The 12,575-nt window shown below is 38.1% G+C and overlaps 1 protein-coding gene and 1 pseudogene across 1 annotated transcript; both read right to left on the minus strand.

Annotated features, from left to right (window-relative positions):
- Positions 1–12,575, minus strand: part of LOC108424944 — a 409,614-nt pseudogene that overhangs the window by 155,173 nt on the left and 241,866 nt on the right.
- adh5 (alcohol dehydrogenase 5) lies at positions 704–9,119 on the minus strand. Its single transcript, XM_017693393.2, has 9 exons — positions 9,048–9,119; positions 8,569–8,670; positions 7,529–7,670; positions 5,807–5,894; positions 5,490–5,709; positions 2,164–2,424; positions 1,365–1,500; positions 953–1,091; positions 704–871 (listed from the first exon to the last, which is right to left on the minus strand). The coding sequence occupies exons 1-9, from the start codon at positions 9,063–9,065 to the stop codon at positions 847–849; spliced, it is 1,131 nt and encodes a 376-aa protein (XP_017548882.1). The 5' UTR covers positions 9,066–9,119; the 3' UTR covers positions 704–846.

Raw genomic sequence — 12,575 nt, forward strand, 5'->3', positions numbered from 1 at the left:
GGAAGTGCATGTTGCACTCATTTCTTGCCCACTTTATAAGGAATTACTACACACCATCATTCTGCTCATATTATTATTATTTAAATACATTTATATTTACATACATTGTTTTCAAATGACCATGTATTTTTTCAGTGATGTCTTCTCTTGTGGTATGAAACAACCTTTTGCCAGTTATATGGATTTAGAAAAAAGGGCACCACAGCCACAATGACTGTATTTAGTCATATGCAAAAGTTTTAACACCCTGGCCAAGTTACATCTTTTGCAATTTGTAACTAATATATGGCATTTATCTGCAGATTTTAGTGCACAATATTCAATATCAAATTCAGCAAATATACACCATGTACAACAGAAGAGTTGCATTTAAGTTTGTAAAGTGCATGTCTAATTTCTACTACTCTAAAATCAACAACACTTCAAGCAGTTTAAAACTTAGATAGCAATGATTTATGTACTGTTTAGAGCATTTTTATATCTACATACAATATGTTGTGATTACATGTTTTGTGGCTTGTTTATTTGTCCTCATTTAATATCACAAATAATGAATTTTTACTTACTATTATTTGGAGTAATGAATAATGTGCAACTTGAGGAATCATACTTCTTCAGGCTACTGTTTATTATGAAAAACATGCGGCAAAACATTTGCATAATTGTCATGCATAACATGATAAACAGAAATCAGACAATGCAATGTGTTTGAATCAAGTTTATTGACTGTTCTACACATTCTCATGTCATCAAAAAGTTATGATCAACAGTGTAAGTGCTCAAAGACTAAACATTAATGTGATTGCTCCATAACAGCGGGAGTTAAGGCTTGCGGATCTTGGGACATCAGAACGTCAGGACAGCTCGGATGCTGTTGGAGACACACGGGAGATCGTTTTAGATTATATAAACGTGCAAGATATGAAGAGTCGGGAATGTAAAGGAAACAAACCTCTTTCCAGCATGCATGATGTCAAAGGCTTCATTAATCTGAGCAAAAGGCATCGTGTGAGTCACAAACTCATCCACCATTAGCTTCTTGTTCATGTAGTCATCCACTAGTTTAGGGACACTCTCTACACTCTTCCAGCCTGCAAAGTTAAGCACAGGTTTAAATAAAATAAAATAAAAAAAAAAAAACTCATTACCAAATATAATTAGTTGGTTTTCTGTTTCAAACTTTAAGAACTTTTCTCCATCCACTTCAAACTAGTGCACAATGAGCATCTCACTGTACTTGCCAGTAATCAACATTGACAGTACAAAAACTGCTTAAGTCACTGCAGTTGAAATGTGGCAAAAAAAACTATTAATAGAATAACAAAGTTGAATTGAGGACAAAAAAAAAAAAAAAAGAGACTGGCCTCCAAAAGCAGTGCCCTTCCACGTGCGTCCTGTGACCAATTGGAAGGGACGTGTTGATATCTCCTGTCCCGCCCCGGCCACGCCAATGATCACACTTGTTCCCCAGCCCTTATGGCACGCCTCCAGAGCAGCTCGCTGGAAACAAAGGCAACAATCTGAATTACGCCACACAGTCAATAAAAAACTCATATAAAGTACAGACACAATCTGACCTCTACTCTCCTAGTAGTACATTGCCTTACAACACCCTGCAAGAGCCTCGTCAAAGCTTATTGCAAAACTGTCGTAAAACAATGTCTCAGACATCAGGCAGCTTTTAGGGGTGGATGTCTGGTTCCTATGACCACCACTGTGAACGGTCCTAACTTACTAAGTTTTGCTAAAACGGAGTCTTTCACACTAAACCACTCTAAACGACTGTTTACATATTAACCATTTAATCCTGCAGCAATTTTCAAAATGTAGTGGAATTCCCCTTTTTCCCTTATGTCCTATTTGCTGCTTAGTAATGAATGTATGGTAGAGTACAAGCTTTTATTTCTTATCTATACCAACAAAACTAAAGAAATGCGTTCCAGACACCAAACATGAACATGTACACCGATGAAGCACATTTGTACGACGAAAGTTGTGGACATTTTATTTTTTCACCAAATTATCATTTTAAATTATAAATCAGTCATGTTCCTGCAGGTTAAGAAACAGGGGATCACTACAATGGAGAATGAGGGTTTGATTCTATTACAATCTATAATGTTATTTTCAGTACATCTTTGTAAGCTACACTCAACAACTTACCATAATGCCCACATTACCAATGCACTCAAAGGAGTAGTCCACTCCCCCATCAGTCATCTCCACTAGAACCTCCTGAATGGGTTTGCTGTGGTCTTTAGGATTCACATACTCAGTGACTCCAAACTTCTTGGCAATCTCAAACTTGTCCGGATTGATGTCAATGCCGATGATTCTGGTGGCACTGGCCGCCTTGCAGCCCATTGCAGCAGCCAGACCAACAGCTCCCAAACCAAACACAGCGCAGGTGGAGCCGGCCTCAACCTGCAGAGAAATGAGACGACTTATGTAGATGGAGCAAAGCAAAAGTATGCTGAAACAAAGGAAATAAAGAAACTGTGCATGGCATAACCACAGTACTGCTAATACATAACCACCACTAAAATGTAGACTGAATTAGAAGAACATTATTTCATTTATATACATTTATATACATTATATTCATGTATATATTATACACACACACACACACACACACATATATATATACATATATATACACACACACACACACACACACACACACACACACACATACACACATATATATATATATATATATATACATATATATATATATATATATATATATATATATATATATATATATATATATATATATATATATATATATATATACACACAGTGGGTTGCAAAAGTATTCAGCCCCCTTGAACTTTTCAACCTTTTGCCACATTTCAGGCTTCAAACATAAAGATATGAAATTGACATTTTTTGTGAAGAGTCAACAACAAGTGGGACACAATCGTGAAGTGGAACGAAATTTGTTGGATATTTTAAACTTTTTTTAGAAATAAAAAACTGAAAAGTGGGGCGTGCAATATTATTCAGCCCCCTTGCTTTAATACTTTGTAGCGCCACCTTTTGCTGTGATTACAGCTGCAAGTGGCTTGGGGTACGTCTCTGTCAGTCTTGCACATCGAGAGACTGAAATTTTTGCCCATTCTTCCTTGCAAAACAGCTCGAGCTCAGTGAAGTTGGATGGAGAGCGTTTGTGAACAGCAGTTTTCAGCTCTTTCCACAGATTCTCGATTGGATTCAGGTCTGGACTTTGACTTGGCCATTCTAACACCTGGATACGTTTATTTGTGAACCATTCCATTGTAGATGTTGCTTTATGTTTTGGATCATTGTCTTGTTGGAAGATAAATCTCCGTCCCAGTCTCAGGTCTTTTGCAGACTCCAACAGGTTTTCTTCCAGAATGGTCCTGTATTTGGCTCCATCCATCTTCCCATCAATATTAACCACCTTCCCTGTCCCTGCTGAAGAAAAGCAGACCCAAACCATGATGCTGCCACCACCATGTTTGACAGTGGGGATGGTGTGTTCAGGGTGATGAGCTGTATTGCTTTTACGCCAAACATAAGTTCGATTTTGGTTTCATCTGACCAGAGCACCTTCTTCCACATGTTTGGTGTGTCTCCCAGGTGGCTTGTGGCAAACATTAAATGAGACTTTTTATGGATATCTTTGAGAAATGGCTTTTTCTTGCCACTCTTCCATAAAGCCCAGATTTGTGCAGTGTACCACTGATCGTTGTCCTATGGACAAAGTCTCCCACCTCAGCTGTAGATCTCTGCAGTTCATCCAGAGTGATCATGGGCCTCTTGGCTGCATCTATGATCAGTCTTCTCCTTGTTTGAGCTGAAAGTTTAGAGGGACGGCCGGGTCTTGGTAGATTTGCAGTGGTCTGATGCTCCTTCCATTTCAATATGATCGCTTGCACAGTGCTCCTTGAGATGTTTAAAGCTTGGGAAATCTTTTTCTATCCAAATCCGGCTTTAAACCTCTCCACAACAGTATCTCGGACCTGCCTGGTGTGTTCCTTGGTCTTCATGATGCTCTCTGCGCTTTAAACAGAACTCTGAGACTATCACAGAGCAGGTGCATTTATACGGAGACTTGATTACACACAGGTGGATTCTATTTATCATCATCAGTCATTTAGGTCAACATTGGATCATTCAGAGATCCTCACTGAACTTCTGGAGTGAGTTTGCTGCACTGAAAGTAAAGGGGCCGAATAATATTGCACGCCCCACTTTTCAGTTTTTTATTTCTAAAAAAAGTTTAAAATATCCAATAAATTTCGTTCCACTTCACAATTGTGTCCCACTTGTTGTTGATTCTTCACAAAAAATTACAATTTCATATCTTTATGTTTGAAGCCTGAAATGTGGCAAAAGGTTGAAAAGTTCAAGGGGGCCGAATACTTTTGCAACCCACTGTATATATATATCCAACAAACAATTTAACTGACAGCCCTATCCAACACTCCTAGCCCCTTATATGGAAAAAATCATGGACCTGCACAGGGACAAACAAATGGATAGACGAAGCAGCATGTGAATGAAGGAACAGATGAGTGAACAATCTTGGTGTTGGATAAATGAGCAAACTTTTGGTTATGATGGGTTAGCTTTAGCTCACCAAGCTTCTCTGACTCACTGTTCCGTGTAGGCAGGGCAAGAGATGCAGCATTGTGACTGGTTGGGTCAAGCCAAGATTAGGACCACCCAGTTTACATTGAGAAATATGGGTACATATATCGGTTACTTACTGGTCACTGGAAGATTACTCAAAAGGTTTACTTAGTGCATGTTTACTGTTTTCCTGCAAGACCAAGATTTACCTAATTAAAAATAAAACAGATTTAGGTTCCCTGGGTCTCTAAATGATAAATAATATTCCAAAATTATGTATTTATAGTACTTTATTTTGAACCTATATTTAGAAATTTCTTAAAATGACCTTCCTCAAAAACTGACGACTACATTCCATTTGCAAAGCATTTCACTTCATTCCTGATTATTACAGGATAATTTACATTTACCGTACATTTGCAATGATGACTAAAAAGAGCGCTAACATCACATTACAGCAATTTTACACATGCATCTGTAGCAAAATACTATCATTTATTTGGGATGCATTGATATGGGAATTGCAGGCCAATGCAGATATTGAATATTTTTCATATTCATATGACCCAGTACTGACAGCAATTTATACGGCTCTATTTCTTTATTTTGATTTACTATAGGGTTACAAACCCAGACGTTTTAGCACTACAGTAATCAATACATCATTAGATAACAGTCTAAAACATCAGCCAATTCTAAAACCTTTTATTGTCCAGCAAAGATCAACTGATAGCAAATTGATCCCAATGTCACTGAAATAAAGCATTCTGTACTTTCAGTAGTTCAGTTAAAACTTGTGAACAGTAGCACGAAAGTAAATCTGCTTACATCCTCAGACTGAATAAAAAGCTAAGTAGGAATGAAAAAGAGTAAAACTAGCACACCTTGGCGATGTTCAGAGCAGCTCCATAGCCTGTTGAGATGCCACAGCCCAGCAGACACACTTTATCCAGCGGAGCGCTCTCTTCCACCTTGGCCAGAGATATCTCGGCCACCACAGTGTACTCAGAAAAGGTGCTGGTTCCCATAAAGTGGAAGACTGGCTTTCCTTTACAGGTAAATCTGGTGGTCTTATCAGGCATCAGCCCCTGGCCTTGGGTCACCCTGAGAGGGAAGAGGGAGAACACAGGTCCACTAAACAGATCTACCACAGACATCTCTCAAACAGGAAAGGATACAAAAAAAGAACACATCTGATTACCTGATCTTCTGACACAGGTTGGTTTTGGGATTTTTACAGAACTTGCATTCTCCACACTGTGGTATGTAGAGGGGAATAACAGTGTCCCCTTAACAAGAGCAGAGGAAAAAAGAAACCATTACTTTACATGCGTTTGCACATTTTAGTACTGTAAATGTTAAAAGGCTGTAAATTAAACTGCTGTAATGCTGTCACGTCGGTGTCATTAACTGCCAACATGTAAACACAGCATAAGCACTTCTGTTACTGCCACATTTTTTCATTTGGGATCAATAAAGTAGATCCACTCATACACTGTGCTCAGATATAGCTTTACACTAAGTTTTTTCCCCCCAGCTTCAATTCAATTTGCTAGTGTATTGTCCATATTTTGTTTATTCAAATGTACATCATTTCAGCTACACTGTAACTTATCGGTCAATACTGTCAAGTACTTATGTACTTGAGTCCAACTGAGTAATTGCAAACAAAAAAATAAAAAATCCAACCCCCAATTCTACTTCATTCAACATTAATTTCATTAACATTCTGAAAGACAGAGGAACTTAGAGAAAACATTAACAGTATTATAGAAACATTAGTGGAATGGTGTTTAATATAGTTTAATGTAGTTATGAAAATACTGAAACTTTAGTGGGATTCTGTGAATGCAATTTACATGTTTCTTACCTTATCTCTTTTAATAGTATTGTCTTCCATAGCTGTGCAAAGTCAGGCACTCTACGTTTAGTACACTTCAAGTTGTCTTGCAAAAGAAGTGATATGGACCTGAATACAACACTCAATACTGACCTACATTAAACAAAACTGACACTATTTGTCCGACTAATATTTCAGTACTTTTACTTTTCAGTAAGTTTTCAGTTAATTCTTGCGATCATTCAGAGTTTCACTTAGTATAACTGCTTTTTATGGCTGGATGGTTTAACTTTTTTTTTAAAGAAAGAAATAAACAAGATATAAATTATATTCAAAGTGTCTCTCATGACTACGTTTGAGTATTCTCCCCAACTATCTATCCATCTCTCTAAACGTACACAGCATACGACAAGTTTCAGAAGCAAGGTTAATTCAGCCAAAGTTTTCTTTCACTTTCAGGAGCAGATCAAAATTCAGACTGGTTCATTCAACAAATCTAAATACAGCACAAGATCCTTTAAAACATTTATTCAGTCTGAAGCCCTATTCGAGCTAAATTAGTTTTACCAGAGGACGTGCGGTATTGTAATTTATGTGGGATCTGACTGGCCAATTCGTACTGGATAAAAAATATAAAATCAAATCACGTTCGTCACATCATTCACACCGGTGCGAAGGCGAGTGAAAATCTTTGGTGTGCAGCCCCTTGCATAATTTGTGATCTGTGTAATTTCCCCAAATAGCCAAGATTTAAACATCATGAGGATGCTTAACTTAATACTGTGCAAAATGTGCCATACCTCTGAGCAAGTTGAGCAGCTAACATGCTAAATATGGCAATAAAATAAATGTAATTTAAAATAATAATAAAAAATAAAGCAAGGGAGGAGTCTTCACTCCTCATTTGCGTGAGGAGTGATGCCTGTTATCAATAACAATTCCAGATAATGGCGCATAATCATAGGGTGCTGGAAGGAATAAGCAATAAAATGTTGTGGATTTTAGTTATTTGGTCATGAACTTGAGGATTAGGGTGCAAGTACTGTTCTAATGAGGTTTGTGCTCAGGCTTGTTTGGACACACCTGGTTTGAACTTGGTGACCCCTTCTCCTACGCTCTCCACCGTTCCTGCCCCCTCATGCCCCAAGATGACAGGAAACAGCCCCTCAGGATCACTGCCACTCAGTGTGTACGCATCAGTGTGGCACACTCCTGTAGCATGGATCTGAAAAGGAAAAAATTGTCAACAATATTTTCCTGTTCTTGACATTGCTACAGTTTCGGTTCTAGCTAACTGACGTTCGGAGGAAATCTGAGATTGCAGAGATGACTCGTATTTATAGATATAACGTGTTTAATTCAGCCATTTGGACATGGAGTAGGAACCCGGATCATAATTTTGAAACACAGCAATCACTGTTTTACTGTTCAAGCAAATTTACATGCCATTCATGCCCCTTGTTAAGTGTAATGACATTAAATCTGACTATTAGAACACTAATCAAATTCATTTCTATTCAGTTGCTAAGAATTGTTGAAAAAAACCATGTTTACAAAGGAAACTCTTCTATGCTCTAAACTGAGCTCCCCTGCACCAGAGTGTGGCATAACTCCGTCAGTTAACATGACACGACCCAAGATGTCTCACAGCTACTTTCTGGTTAGTTTCAGGTCATGCAGATTCCATGGATGGACAGGCGAAATGGACAGAGGAGCAGAAATTTTACCGTTTAAACTGTTAGCCCTGAACTGCTTTGATTAACCCACTGCCGTAAGAACTGACAGGGACATTTTGGTGTCTGTGAATGTGTGTGTGTGATATGGTTCCTGTTAAGCTGGCAGGTTAAGACGTATTGAGCTTTGAGTTTGCAGCACTCTCTGTGTTTCCCTAACAAATACTGTAATAGACAGACTGTGCCAACTGAGTCTGTATCTCGTCAGGGCGGTTCTCGGTTTTAGATAAGTCACTGTGCTCAGGTACTGTACAACATTGTACGGTCTTTTAAGGGCAGATAATATTGCATTTTACTTGGAGTTTCCCAATAGTTTGTGTGACGTTATTTTTCTCTCAGATGTTCTGTTATTTGGTTAATCCTCATCAGATAGGTGGTGTTTTAGATTACCTTCACTCTAACTTCTTGGGCCTTCGGTGGTGCTACCTCCACCTCCTCCAGAGACAGGGGCTTGCCGGCCTCCCAGGCCACCGCCGCCTTGCATTTGATGACCTAGGTTGAAAAATGACACATGCAATTCAGATCTATAGTCACACAACCAATAGCCTTTGAATAAGTTCGCGCTCTGAGTAACTTCTGATGGTGCACAGCATGAGCGTGCAAAACCCATTCATCCTCGAGTCAATGAGGAACGTTTTCGTCTTTATTCTCTTGTTGCACAAGAGAAAGTGGGTCAATTGAGTGGTCAGTTGAGCACAGAACGAATCTTTGTTCAAAAATATTCCCACTACTACTCGTGCAACTCGTGCACAGAACACAAATCTGCGCTCGGCTGACGTCTCAAAACTCTAGCTACCGCACCGCACACACAAACACAAATCTCGATGTTTAACCAGTTTTTCAGTAATTCAATAGTAACAGGCACTCACTGTTCCAGCCGTGGCCATGTTCAGCAGCACCAGAACGAAGGGCGAGAACGAAGAAAAAAAAAACAAAAACACTCAGCGCATCAGATTTGCACCAATCACAGAAGACCCAATGTACAGAGCCAACCAATCAGAGAGGAGGAAGAATTTGCAGACGTTACTTTTCTCAACGCTGCAGGAGCGCTGTGGCTAACGATTGGCTCACAAGGAACTTCGAAAGCGAGATTTTTTTAGGGTTTGGAGTGGAGAGTGAAAAATGAACGACAGGATAACTCAGAACACAGAAATAAGAAAAAAGAGGAAACACTAAAGAACTTTCTGTTTAAGTTTACACTTTATTCATACACGTGCAAAGGTCAAAAGCCAGAAACTGTTTTTCAACTATTTTTGCCTTGTAACTGCAAAGGAAAACCAGGGCAGGGAAAATTAGTAGTTAGCTACTTTCCCAAAATTTGTAGCAGCTACAATTTAGCTAAGAGTAGTGGCTACTTTTTAGCTGCTCTTTGAAAAGTAGTGCACTACCTTTTAGCTACTTTAAGATGGTCAGAATGTTTGTGAATCTCCACCTGACACACTGTACATGCCCAACTGACTGTGTGAGCAAGACTCTGCATTTAATCCTGTGCCAGGAAGAAACACAATTGAAAAGCTGCAAATATGCAAAAAGTGAGTTTAAGTGTAACCAATAATCAAACTTACACAACCAAAGGCGTGATATCCAACAAAAAAGTCTAAAGACGAAGTCAGTCATTCCAAGTTTTTACTAACAAAGATCAACATAAATAACCATAAACCAAACAATTGCACCGTCAACTGTTGAAATAAACTGCTCCAATTGAAATATTTCAGTCAGATACAGACATTCAGAGTCTTTTATTAAACTTCAGCAACACTTTAGCCCCAAAATCCTCATCAGTGACTCTGACTCTGGAGTGAGAATCAGGCCTGAATAATCTCTGCTGCAGAAGTGTTGCGGCCCCACAGCAGAACTAGATTTCTAGGTAAAATAACATAATCCTCCTTTGCTGTAAAATCGTTCTAACACACAGTTCTAACACAGTTTACACAACAAATGGTCTTAAATTCTGGACTTAATGCATAACTGTTATTTTACCCTTTAACACTGTAGACTGATGCACAGACTGTTGGACGAAGTACCATCTAAGTACCAGTAGATACCCAAGGCAAAATATTACTCTAGTAAAAGTAGATGTCCTCCCTTTAGACCTCCACTTGAGTAAAAGTACAAAAGTGTTTGGCTTCAAATGTACTTAAGTATCAAAAGTAAAAGTACTAAAAGAGTAATTATGACTCTGATGTCCTGTTATCATTTTTGTAATAAAACTCACTTCATGAACTGATTTTAAGTGAAAATCCTCCAGTGTCTCTCTTGGTAAACCAGTCTTTAAAAAGAATATCATTCATTAGTGACGCTGACGTCTATTAAATTGATCATAAGCACAAAACACTGAAGGCAAACAGTTTACTTCAGGGAGAACCGAGTGGCTCTGAAATCACTTTTACAAACAAGCAATGTTTCAGTTAAAGATTTATTTGCTACTTAGTTACACGTTGAAGTTTAATAAAAACTTGCTTTAAACTCTACAATGAGCTCCTTTACTATATTGATCTGTAGGTCTATGTTCATAAACATAAACTAGCAAAAACAAATGAACTATTAAACAAAATGTTATGTGTTTCTATAAATTCAGAAAAAAGATGCATCTTTGCTTGTTTGTAAAAAAAAAAAACCACTCGGTTCTACTTGATGAAAATTGTTTGTCCTCAGGGCTAATAAGGAACAATAAGGATGCTTCAGATTGGTTTGCAGTGCTTATGGGTCTCTCATGGCCACATGGTTAGCAGTCAGTTTATGTTGAAGTAAATGTGTCCCAAAGTCTGAAAGTCAGTGCATATGTGTGTCACTACAATGTGCCACTAAAGAAACAACATATTTTCTGTAACTAAGAAAACTTTTCTTGGTTTTATGAAAAATATTATAATTTTCTTTTTGTGTTCAAAACTGTGTTTGTTACTCATGTTTTGGCATGTGTTCATTTTGTTCACGTAGTTTTGTTCTTTTTCAGTTTAAACTGATAAAATTATGTCTTATTTTATTTTTAGTTCCTTTGTGTTGTAAACGCTCGGCTGCAATGAAAAGAGGGGTTACACTCAATGTATTTCCGAGTGAAAAAAATGTTGATTGATTTATTGGTTGATTGGTTGGTTGGTTGATTGATTGATTGATTGATTGATTGATTGATTGATTCATCATCAACATTTAATGATGTCCAAGCCAATGGTTGATAAGTGATGATGTTGAGAAAACCAGGGATGGTGATTTTGTCCGGTTTTCCTCAAGAACACAGCGGTGATGATGCTGCTGGTGCTGATGATGACAAAGTTGGTGACGTGAACAATTAAGATTTGTGTCCAGCAATCTCTTTTGGGCCTCTTCATGTCAGTCATTGTGTCTCTGATGTCGTCCATAAACTGAAACAGTCCTCTAGTCCAGGGTCTCCTAAGGTCAGTTCAGGTCCCTCTTCTGTCTGAAAAAAAAGAGAATGATAATCTGAACAAGGTGAGATGAAATCTGGTGGAGGGAGGACCCTCGCTGTACCAATAAGCCAAGAAGAGTTTGAGCAGGACCCCTAACACTACCTTTGCCTGCCATTGTAAGTGACTCGAGATAAGAGTCTTTCCTAAATATGAAAATATATTCACAGTGCATTCAGAAAGTATTCATACCCCTACACTTTTCCTCATGTTGTTACATTACAGATCTGCTCTAAAATGATTTTTTTCATCAATCTGCAAAAATACTTTACATACTTTACAAATGTATTCAGAGCCTTTACTCAGCACATTGTTTAAGCACCCTGGGTAATGATTACAGCCACAAGTCTTCTTGGTTTTGATGCTTGGCACACCTGGATTTGGAGATCTTCTCCCATTCCTCTCTACAGAAGACTGGATGGGAAGCAACACTGTACCACTATTTTCAGGTCTCAAGGCAATGAATTAGATATTTGCTTAGATTTAGAATATTATTTCTCCATTGGACTGGGTAGGCCTAACCATGGCTATGTCCCTGCTGTGATCTGATAACACCTTTCCAAGAAACACTGGAAGTACAAATGTGCATTTCCAAAACTCTTTGACAGCCTTACCCTAAAAAAAACACACTCCTTTGCATCCAGGTCAAATTTCTCTTCAGTAATGTGACAAGAGTTTTCAGATTAATCCAATCATGTCTTCAAATGGGTAAATATTGCTTCTCTACAGATGTGGCTTGATGTGGCACTAAAAGAGCAGACTTTGAAGAGCAGTGATTCGTTTTATGGATTAAAACTGTGCCTGTGTTAAAGCCAGCTCATTTAACGAGCACGACATAAAAGAAGAGACAAACATGGATTAAAGTTGAAATGAAAAATGCAACATTTATTAAACAAAAACAGCAAATGCAGTACAGCAAGAAAGTCAATACAGACATCTAGGGAAAATGATTTTTTTTTTTTTAAAGAAATATTT

Source organism: Pygocentrus nattereri, chromosome 8 (assembly GCF_015220715.1).
Source record: "Pygocentrus nattereri isolate fPygNat1 chromosome 8, fPygNat1.pri, whole genome shotgun sequence".
Taxonomy (NCBI): domain Eukaryota; kingdom Metazoa; phylum Chordata; class Actinopteri; order Characiformes; family Serrasalmidae; genus Pygocentrus; species Pygocentrus nattereri.